Source organism: Chenopodium album, chromosome 20, assembly GCF_948465745.1.
Source record: "Chenopodium album chromosome 20, dcCheAlbu1.1, whole genome shotgun sequence".
Taxonomy (NCBI): domain Eukaryota; kingdom Viridiplantae; phylum Streptophyta; class Magnoliopsida; order Caryophyllales; family Amaranthaceae; genus Chenopodium; species Chenopodium album.
In genome coordinates, this window is record NC_137853.1 from 32,586,620 (window position 1) to 32,598,121 (window position 11,502).

Genomic DNA, 11,502 nt, shown 5'->3' on the forward strand with positions numbered 1-11,502 from the left:
ATCCTCGGTTTCTTCCGCATAATCATTATTATTAACACCCGAAACTTGAGATTCTTCATCACTTTGATCAACCATAATAATCTTCTGCTTTTCTTTCTCCGCTTCATGTTGATATGTGTCATCTTCATCACGAAGGAAAAGGACTTTATGAAACGAAGTACCCAAACACGAACGGATGACACTGTGAGTATCGTTGTTGACGTACACGATCTGAGTAGCACCCAAGGACGACATCGCCTTGTAGAGATCATGGAGATAAACAGGTTTAAAACCATTCATGACCTTTGGTTCAACATCATCAACGTAAACTGGAGGAAGAAATTCGTCATCTACGTACGAAGGAGGCATTGCGGCCATTGTTGTGTTTTTGGAATTTGGGTGAAGAATTGAAACAAGGAAAATACGCGACTAATATCTACGTTAATAATACGGAGCAATTATTTTAAGAGAATCTAAGTTTATTTGTAACAATAATTTGAAAGGCCCCTAGGGTACTTATATAGTTTTATAGGTCGGTTTAATATCTTTTAGCCCAAGTTTAGGAAAGTTTTTTTTTAACCAAAACCGAAATCTAACAGTTATGACCAAAATTAAAGCTCTATTAGGATAAGGAAAGTTAAGGGAGATTATTTATATACTTCATCTTATGTTCTTCACTATTAGGAATAAACGAGTGCTATTTTTTTTTTTTTAATACTAAAAAGTTTATTCAAAAGAACTTCTTGAATTTTTAAACTCCAATATATTCCTTATGTTGCTATTTTTTTTCATTGTAAATAAATGGGTCAGACCTTAAGATCTGATCAAAAAACTCATTAATCAACAAGAGATAATAAGGTATTGTTGGATTCGTCTCATTTTTTAAATTTTTACGTGTTTAGAAATGGTAGTATATATACATTTTAAAAATCGGATCGTTTTGAAGATTGTGAAAAGTCAAATGGGATTAAAAATAAATAAATAAATAAAGGGATTATATTTATAACAATCTTTGTACATATACATTGAGTAAATAATAATGTATAATAATTTTGGAAGAGTGCTGATCAATTATCGATGTTTTGGGAAATGGGAACAGATTTAATACATGTAATAAACTCCATTCTTTCTAGCTTTCTAGTGTACAAACTAGCTTAGTACTATGGTCGAAATTTGGGTAAAAAATCACTACATACAACTTAAACGGGATGTACGTAACTTTTTTGCTACCTTTTAGACCTTTCTCACTATGTCGAGATTGTCGACCACTTAAAAGTACATTTTGTCACAAATTTTACAATTAGTAACCATTTTTCACAGTACTCCGAAAATTTTAATTTCTTTTGATACTGGCTTTAAGGGCATACAATTGTATTCTTTCTAGAATTTAGGCCCTCCATGTTTAATGATTATGTTGGACAGAAAGGGTAATAAAACAAAAACATGATGTATTATAACAAATTGACTATAAACACGACCAGTCGCTCCTTAAATTTGCGACGAAAAATGGCCAATAAATTTTCCATTAACTTAAGTCATGTAACCTCCCTGCTCCCTTTTAGAGGTGCGGCATATTCATCCCAGAATCCTTAATTGTATTCAAACATTGCTCTTCTCATTCAAGATACATGCAAGCTGGAGAAACACAGAGAAAAAAAATAGTCAGTACAGGAGTAACTTGTTTTCCAAGAATCTACTGAAATTATTACTTAAAAGCCAAGAGATAACAGAGCCCCGCCCCACCTTGAAGATTCGGCCATAAGCTAGCTAGTTCAGTGAAAGTAGGATAACATTAATAAACATGTATCCGGAGAAGAGCCGAAGAGGGCACCTCCAGTTCTAGCTCAAGCAAAAATCTACCCAAATTGAAAGGAAAAAATCCACCCTAAGTTTCCTGTACAAGAGCTGCTCGCTCAGGATTCAGAAGGAGCAACTGCTGCATGTCCTTCGGCAGAACATTAAACACTGCCTGTAGATCTTCCTGCAGCTTCTGGCAACTTTTCATAGAGTCTTGTCCACTTGTTCCAGACTTCTGCAACTGATTCAAAAGTCTAAATTATAAATTTACCGACACAGCTATAAATTTTTTTAACTTTTGTTGAATGCAAAGCAATGGAACTTAACAGTTTCAATGGTATGAAAACTTATAGTAAATAACAAAACAAATTGCAGATGTACCAGGTACGGTATCAGAGATCACCAAGACGATTGTACAGACAATTAGTAAAAAGTAATTAAATCCAATTCACATGTTACTGGGGCATGGCAAGAGGATAACCCATTTTTTTAAAAAAAAAAACACCTACACAAGTAAGCCCAGAGGAAGCCAGGTCATGTTTCCACATTTTGGGTCCACTAAATAACATATACAGAGGAAGACAGTTAGAAACAATGTCCACTTACTGTTATTCTCTCTTCTTGGTTAACTACAATCCTCTTCCTTGCACAAAAAAATGGTAGTCTACTGAATCGTATCTTTTTCACCATATACACCTCTTCAAAGACAACTTAACATTTGAAGTAAAATATCGTTCAAAAATTTGCATTTTTTAGATAACTAAGTAGATATGGCTTTAATTATGTTTAACTTAATCACAAAATTTATGCTAAATGGATCATAATTATATAATCCTTTACCTATCAACTGTATATAATGAAGTAGCCATTAATAGAATAAATTGACAAAAAAATTATTCAACTTCCACTGCGGTCTCCACTTAAGGTCCCCTTGTACAAAACCTTGTCCAACACATGGGAGATACCCAAGATTAGGCAGTAAGTTTATCAAGCTCTTCACACCAAACACTAGTAGCCTAAATGGAAGAGTCAGTTATTCTTGACTATGACATCCCTCAATCACATCACAAAAGCCAACCCTTTGGTATCAAAATTCACATAAACTGCCAAAGTTAACAAAACAAATTCGGTGTCTACCTTATTAAAAAAACACTGCAGCATTATACTTGCCCTGTTTTCCTTTTAAGGGTCTCAATTTACTTGCCCCATCATCTTAGTAAACTATCTACTCCTGCCACACTCAGCCACCCAATTTTTACTCTACTATTTCACTTGCATAAAACTGTACAAACGTCTATGGGAAAAGTAAATAGGAACATAGGAAGTTAATAAAATGATGTCCCTTGATCAACTTGCTCCATCTCCTCCTACTCTAAACATCTCTGCAGGACATCTCTACATTGAAAAGGGATTTATAATGCGAACACAACTACATTTTAATCTTATCAAGGAGCTGACTATAAGGCTGACAGGATTATCACACTAAAGGACTGATGCTAAGACAGTAAGCTTCCATTCTCTGAGTTTCACATTGTATGTGAGAAAAGCACACTTACTGATTTAAATGCAGAGGCAGAGTAGGCAAAATATAGTAAGCCTATCCAGAATATCTCAATGAATGATCAGTTACCAGTAAGGAGATGGAATTCATGGAAATATGAGGAACGGTTCAATCAAGTTAACACTTGACAACTCCCACAATTCATGTGTACAGGTCAGATAAAATGATTGAAAAAAGTAATTTTCTGAAACTGGCAGTTTTGTGCATTATTCAGTACAGAACCTACAAACCAAGCCAAACTTATGTTCTAAACAACCAACAAATGCTGAAACTACTTTTATTAACAGTGATAGTTTTTCTGTCAGAATACATTTGAAATAATAGACATTTGACAGCCCCAATGAACAATACACCAAGGTAAACCTTTCTTCTTTCTAGTTTCCCAATATACATGGACATCATTGGCACTACTCAGCATCACAAGGCTAATGATAAATGTCAAATAGAACTGAACTACAAGAGTGCAAACGGTTAACAAATCTTTCTCCCTATGACAAACTACAACAACTCAAGGGGAAAAAATCCTTTTCTTAAGAACATCCTCTACAGCCTTTGTATAATGCCAGAGGAGAAGCTTTTTGTCTTCTAAATTTCATTAACAGAGAAGACCAGAGTGAAATTTTAGACACAAACAAGTCCATTCTTCTTTAGTTTAGGAGTAAAGGAAACCAGGCAATTCTCATGCTAACTAGAAAGGGGGATGAAGGGGAGTCTGAATTTTAGGCCCATTGGAAATAACACAACTCATGTTAAGAAAGCATAAGATAACTGCTATGAACCGGGTCGACCCACTCCAGCAACAAGTAATCCGGGTATATGAGAGAAGACACAATCACAAGACTACAAGACAAGAGCAGTAGTAGCAGCAATTGGTAGCAGCAAGAAGACAAAAAGATTTAATGATCCACTAAGAAGTGTGGCAACTTATTTTGTGTGTGAAGCCACCTTGGCAGTACATGACAGAATTCTTTAATTGCTAGGGTACCATGGGAGAGAGGATGCTTAGTATATAAGGGGAAGCAGGGGAATAGTAATTCTTATGTGTTGATTTTGGAGTAAGTAGTAATAGAGTAGCAGTAGTTGTAGAGTAGCAATAGAGTAGCAGTAGTTCCTTAAGAGAAGCAATAGCTTGTAGTTCCTTTTAGCCGTTACATTCCGTTATCAATCAAATCCTTCAAGCTTTCCTCTATTTGCTAGTTACTTGATGTGCATTTATATTCTGATTATCCTAGTCTATAGCAATAACTAAGACAGCAGTTTAGATATCAGACCCAATAAGTTTAGCCCAAGAATCCTACTAGACACAACAATGCTCTCCAGAGCTTACAAAATGAGGCTAGCATCAAAACCAATAAAAACCACTCTTTAGAAGAGCTATCAACAAGAACAGAAAGAGAAGCAATTTACCAACAGAAGAAAACAAAAACCAGTAATTAGCAACCTTCATTCTGACAAACCCTTTACTTAAAAACCAAAACACTCAATTGCTGGTGGGGTAGGTTATCAGGTTAAGGAGCAGATATCTCCAACATCAGCAGAATGATGTCTTATTGGGACACAGGGAAGAAAGAATTCATGCTCCTCCCACTGATTCAAATTCTATAAAAGCTCAAAAAGGTAAAGGGGAGCTCCCAGTAATCCTACAAGAAAACATAGTGAACCCTTTAACAAGACCACTCCTCAAAGGTCACTACAAAGTTCAAACACTCTCAATGCTGAATAGAGATAGGGCCTAATCAACTCCATAAAAAATCACAAACTCTATTCTTTCAAGGAAAAATAATCACATATTTCATAGAAAGAGTCCTCAAATAAATAGATATTATTTCCTGTATAATTGCCTCCTTGCCATTAATAAGATCCTCTGAGTGTCTTCGTGGCTCTGATGACCATTCTAGTTATCCAGGAATTCAGGTTCTAAACAACATTGTCTTCAAGTCATACTGAAGACAAGAACAAAAGGTAATTTTGGGGAGACAGGTGTCAAATGAAGAAATAAAGGAGGGGTTTTTCTCTCTCGAAGAGGGGAAAGCTCCTGGGCTTGATGGCTATAATGCTCTATTGATTGTCTTGAAGAAGAGAGCAGTAGTAGGAGAAGCTGTATTGATTGCTATCCTTTCCTTCTTAAACTCTGGCAGTTTGCTTAGGAGGTTTTTTATACCATTATTGCTAAAGTTCCCAAGATCCCTAATGCCACAAAGCCAAGTAATGACAGACTCATTTTATTTTGTAACACCATTAATAAGTGCCTCACTAAGCTAAAAGCTAATAGGTTTTCTTGGTAAGTTTATTTTGATTGATCCATCACAAACAACCTTTGTTCCTTGCGGAAGTCTAATGGACAACATTTTGCTATCTCAGGAGTTACTAAGGAATTATCATAGGGAGTCCCCTTGCCCTAGGTGTACCATCAAAGTGGACTTTTAGAAAGCCTATGATTCTAACAATTCGAATTCCATTCCAAATACTCTATGCTCCCCTGATAATCGACTGTTATCTTCTGAGTACGTTCAACCATTGCCTTCTTGCCCTCGTTGAAATCTTTCTCCTAGGGAGGAGTCTCTAACACCTAGTAGAAGTCCTTGTTCACATACCACAAAATTAACTAACAAGACAACTCTAACATATGAGAGAAATTCTATTATAGGTGTTAAAAGCATGAAACTCTGAAAAATGCAACATCCTAAAGCAAGTGTCTCAGCCAATTATAAAATTACTAGTAGAGTGGCTACAAAAGCTCTGCTGCTGGACTATAAATTCTCAATCAAGAAAAATATTAGATGCTGTAAGTTAAAGAAAAAAGATGAAAAGAACAGACTTAATTTGGGATATTTCTATGAATTTCTATTTATAGAATTACACTCAGGTTAGCCAGCCTATGTACAGGCATCAAAACTGCAATACCTATGTTGATGTTGATGATGAAGTTCAGAATAACCTGCTCAGAAGTTAGGTCAGTACTGTGTTATACTAGACGCAGGCAAAGTCAAAAGACGCTTATCAGAAAGAAGAGAAAAGTGAAGCTTCAGTTATGGCAGTAATTTGATGAAACTGAAGGAGATAACAAGACTTCAGACGAATGGAAACTCGTGCTAAGAGATCTGCTTCAAGAAATGAGTTGCTGGATTGGTTATACTGAGTTGTAATCGCCAAAATAAAAATGACGAAATTTTATAAATGCTAGAAATACTTTTATTAATTATATCAATCATTAGTGTTTCAATAACTGTCGTGGTAATCATCTTATACTATAGATGTCTACATGTGGCCTTTTTAATTTTTATAATAATCAATACTGTTATTTTCAAACAGGAATCTAAGAGCCACTAATGCTACATGTCAAATTGCAAATTATCAACAATATAACCTTTTACCTAAAAAACTGAACAGCTTGTGAATTTGTGATAATATAGTTCATACCCATGTCAAAACATCAATCAAACTTTCCATTTGGAATTTTTAAGTATCGATACGTTTAATAGAGTATTATATTATATTCCACTATACATAAGAATTAATCAAAATACTTACCCCATTTCCAAAAGTTCTTAAAATTTACTACTTCCTCCGTTTGTTTTATGATATGTCTAGTTTATGTAGTATTTTACCCCCGTCCCTTGGTCATTATTAGTAGTGTTTTTGGCTCTTTAGAGCCACTTTTATTACTAATATGTGTTTTCTAGTGTTTTCATAGTTTTGGTTGAGTTTTGTAGGGAATTGCACCTTTGGAGTACTTTCCCGGGATTTTATGGAGCAACTACGAGCATTGGAGGAGCACGGCCATCTTTCGTAGCCCAAGATTGGTTAGAGTAATCAAACCGGTGAATAAGGGCTCGACTTGTGTGAAGACGAGGCATTTGGACCGAATGATTAAAGCCCCAAAGAGGATATTTGGTTTGGGCCAAGTTACGAGCCTAAACGAGGAGTCCAAGCGGCCCAATGGTGTCCGCCCGATGGTCCGCCCGATGGCGCGCCCGATCGGGCAAAGAAGACTTATATCGCAGCAGCCCTTCGCCCGATCAAAAAGGCGCGCCCGGTCGGGCGGTGTGGCGCCCGGTCGGGCGCGTGTCTCTGATAGATCTTTTAAGCATCGTTTAGTTTGTTTTAGTTTAGGATTCTTGCTTATTATAAATATGTTTTCGTTAAGCAAGTTTAGGATTCTTTTACACTTTCTTATTCTCTCTTTACTATTGTAATTCTTTCTCTTAGACTTTCTCTCTTTACTTAAGCTTATTTTCTCTCTCTACACTTTATACTTTGTTCTTTACTCAACTCTTTATTCTGATTACTTTGGTAACGATTTCTTTTCTCTTAATCTCAGTTATTTATTTTATTCCTTCTATCATGTTTTATTTTATTGCTTTGATTAGTTTAGATTTAATTATGTGTGAGTAGTTCTCTTTCTAGGGTTTATGGGGATCCATAAATAATATGAACGGGCAATTTATTGTTGTTAATTATCAATGCTATATTAATTTCCTATTGATTGATTTAATGCTCTGTGACTAGATTAGGCCTGATCTTTTATGCATGAGTTTGACAATATTGATTCGAGATTCGAAAGATGAGAATTGATGTTTAGGTCTAGTTTCAATAGGCAGGTTAATCTATAAATGGTTAAGTAGAGATTCGAGAGATCAGATTTAATACCGGTAGATTAATTCTGTGATTGTAATACGTAGCGAAATCCCTTTATTATCTGGTTAATTGATGCATTAATGATTGGTTATTATGTTTTACCCTGGAATATTATTTATTGGTGAACCTATGCCCTAGGTCTTTAATTCATTCATTCCTCTTATTTTATTCTCCCTACTTATATTCTTCGTAGTATAATCTTTAAATCACAACAAATTGTTACTAATAATTTAGATTGCTATTAATTAATTAGGAATAGAAAGACTAGTTTCCCTGTGGACTCGACCCTACTTCCCTATCTACTTTAGTTAGAGGACTTAGGTAATTACTTTTGATTAGGTGATACGACTTTAGCCTGTCATTTTAGATGCATCATATTCTAATAATGGAAGTTTCAATTTAGATGCAACACTTTCCTTTTTAGTTAATAAATTCTCTCTCTCTCTCTCATATCATATGGGCCATCTTTATTTATTCTATCTCTCTCAACTCTAAAAAAAAATGTCTAGGAGTCCGTGAATTCAAAAGTGATGCATTTGAAAAAAAAAAAAAAAAGAGTCACTCACCAATTTAGAAAATAGGAGAGAGAGTGTTAATGTTATGAGTGAGTGCAAGAAAAGGGGGATAAAGTAAGAGAGACCGTGTAAAAAGGTTGTGAGTGTAAGGATAGGAGGATTAAGTAAGAGAGTGAAAAGGTATTATTATAGTCAGAAAAGAGGGGTAAGGTAATAAAAAGGGGTTTGCCAAAAAGTGAGTGTAAAAGAACTATTTTTACGGATGAATACGGAAAGCATTATGAACTTTCAAGGGGTAGTATGTCGATATATTAAGAAATAATAATAATAATTCTTTTTCATTATCTTAATTCTCCTAAGCGGTATTAACAGCATATAGTAATTTTAACTTTAAACATAAGCTCTCATATTTGAATATTGGTAATTCTAACAAAAGGTTTAGTGAATCACTATTGTATAAGTAAAATAGTATAGCTTGAATAAGTTCACTGAAGTGACTAAACCAAATCATTCAACGCCAAACTAGTTCTCGCTTCAAGAATTAGATTTAAATAAGAATTTATGAAGATCACCTGCAACTCCCCAAGAAGGTGCCTTTCAATAGCATTGAAGGAGTCCACAACTTCTAATTCAGACATTTTTGATAAGAATTGATGGATATCAGTCTTCAATCTTGCTTGTTTCCATAATCTGTGTTGCTCTTGCTCAGCAACTGCACGCCTTCTAGTAAACCATGGCATAAAATTTTTCCCTTTAAGAAAACGCCTATCATTAGAACCACAAAGTTAGTGCCAGCCCCAGTTGTAACTAAACAGTCAAGTAAAACATTATCTCTAATATACACTTGCACTTCTCACCTGTATAAATCAAGCCAGTTTGATCTCATCCTCTTTGATAGAAATTTTCCTGGACCTCTTGCAGCTAAAGTATGAAGGAATTCCTCAACTTTAAACGGAGGAAGAGGTGGTGGATCAACAAATGGTGAAGACCCTTCAGGAGGAGTATTGATCTTGAAATAAGGGCCAAAAGGAGACAAAAAATTGGTGGTAAGCTCCAGAAAATGCCGACGTAGAATCTCATTGTTCACAACAGACATAGATTCCTCAACCCTTGCTAATGTTCCTGCATCAACAAGCCTGTTCAAGATAGATGTATCTGGCTTGGTAGTTGCACCATAGGTGGTCCAAACAGCTTCTTTGTGTTCTGTCATCAGACCAAGAGGACCATCCCTCCTCAACTTGACTGCATTTAACAAGCTCGATGGAGAAAATTTCCTCAAAGAGAGCTGTTGAACACCCAATCCTTCTAAGCGACCAGTTGGTCTACCAGAAGAGGACCCAGAAACAACATTAGCACGGCTTGAATTAGCAACAGGACTTCCAACGGACACAATGTGTGGAAAATTGCGTAATGCTTTCAGGAAAAAGAGGTTTGTTACACCGAGTATCATAGGAGGAAAGGTGCCACCATCTTGTAGTGAGTTCAACTGGGCAAATTCTGGATCATGAATGGTGAAGTATGGCCTGAAGTCAATACTACAAAGTAGCGGAGCAACCAAACTCACAAGGCCTGCAACAGCCTCACAACACTGAGGAGGAGTTGGGGCAATGATAAGGACGGGCTCACCAACAAGTACTAACTCCCACAGAACCCAAAGCTGCAAGAGAATTCCACGAAATATACCGAAAAGGTCTGCTTCATGGAAAAGGCCTAGCGGGATTGACTGATTAGTAGCAAGCAATGGAACCATAAGAGAGGCAGACTCTTCAAGCATCATTTTCTCATCTAAAGGCAAACTTTGAACAGGAGGCAGGTTCACCTTCAAGGTAGCATTACCAATCGGAAGCTCCATAAGCTTCCCCGAAACAGGAGGAGGCCACAATGACACATAAGCAGCAATATGCTCAAGAGCTTTCTTTCCTATGTCAAAGAACAATGGACCCATAATTTGTAACAAAGGCCTGAACACACTAGAAAACGGACTATGAGACAAGATCACCACTGACTTCTGTTCCCCACCTCGCTTAAGCCTCTCATCATGCCTTTGCCTATTAAAGACAAAGCCATACAAGAACCGAGAATCATCGCCACTCTTATGGTTGCTCAATACCTGCAACACCTTCCCATTTGTGGCAGATTTCTGAGTATCTCTCTCTACCTCAACTACCTCAGAAGTAAGTACATTTGCTGCATCAACATTTCCCCGCCTTCTTATCCTAAAGAAGAATATGCAATCATGGATACTTGAACGATTTTGGTTTTGGGACACAGAATCCGGGAACGAACTAAAAGCCGTCCCAAGCTCCTCATCCTCAGATAAACAACCGGCCGGATAACATTCCTCTACTACTTGACCTTGCTCAAGATCAAACCTAATCACATAAAACGCCACAATCCATCGGTGTAACGACTCATTATCGACTTTCGGACTCGGTTCCGACTTTAATGAAAACGATGGGGAACGGCTCATTTCCCACAAATTTGACACAAATTATCATCCAACAAAACATCATAATGGCAACATTTCACCTAAAACAAAACTACTTGATCACACTCAACAGTTCAATGAATCTCAAAATTGATCTACAGCAACAAAACATACAGCAAATCAACATTTTATCTAGTTCATATACAAAAATTTCTCAATAATTCGACATAATAAGAAAAACAGAGCTTACCTTAACTTTACTCAACTTCAATCCTTAGAACACCGAGCAAAAATGCAAAATTTCCAGTCGTTTTCTCGGAATTCAATCAACCAACATCCCAGCAAATTCACTTTAATGTGAAGAAATCAATTAGCTTTTTTCAGATCTAGCAATGGGATCAATAGAAAAACCCTAAATTACAATTTCGAATTTGAAATCGGTGAGAAGAAAAATGGGAGTTAGGGTTTCGAATTGCCGAAACAATCGATCGGAATAATGGTTTTGTTGTTGCGGATGACGGTGCCGGAAGTGAGTAGAGCAAATGCTAGTGGTATACGATGTGTTTTTGTTTCTTTATTGGAGA

The 11,502-nt window shown here is 36.3% G+C and overlaps 1 protein-coding gene across 3 annotated transcripts; it reads right to left on the reverse strand.

Moving 5' to 3' along the window:
* Window positions 1-957: 957 nt before the first annotated feature.
* Window positions 958-11,502, reverse strand: LOC145597720 (uncharacterized). 3 transcript variants are annotated; one of them, XM_081653959.1, is made up of 5 exons: window positions 11,169-11,502; window positions 9,348-11,019; window positions 9,063-9,255; window positions 1,723-2,017; window positions 958-1,614 (listed from the first exon to the last, which is right to left on the reverse strand). In XM_081653959.1, the coding sequence occupies exons 2-4, from the start codon at window positions 10,958-10,960 to the stop codon at window positions 1,865-1,867; spliced, it is 1,959 nt and encodes a 652-aa protein (XP_081510085.1). In that variant the 5' UTR covers window positions 10,961-11,019; window positions 11,169-11,502; the 3' UTR covers window positions 958-1,614; window positions 1,723-1,864. The 3 variants fall into 3 exon arrangements, with proteins under 3 accessions (XP_081510085.1, XP_081510086.1, XP_081510084.1); XM_081653960.1 differs by having other exon boundaries at window positions 1,723-2,011; window positions 9,348-11,073; XM_081653958.1 differs by having other exon boundaries at window positions 9,348-11,073.

Excerpts from the sequence above, each read along its gene's own strand:
- LOC145597720 (XM_081653959.1), bottom strand. The coding sequence starts at position 10,960 with ATGAGCCGTTCCCCATCGTTTTCATTAAAGTCGGAACCGAGTCCGAAA. Across the intron at positions 9,256-9,347 it reads AACTGGCTTGATTTATACAG|GCGTTTTCTTAAAGGGAAAA; the intron begins GTGAGAAGTGCA and ends TTCTAATGATAG. Across the intron at positions 2,018-9,062 it reads ACCTTCTTGGGGAGTTGCAG|TTGCAGAAGTCTGGAACAAG; the intron begins GTGATCTTCATA and ends CTTTTGAATCAG.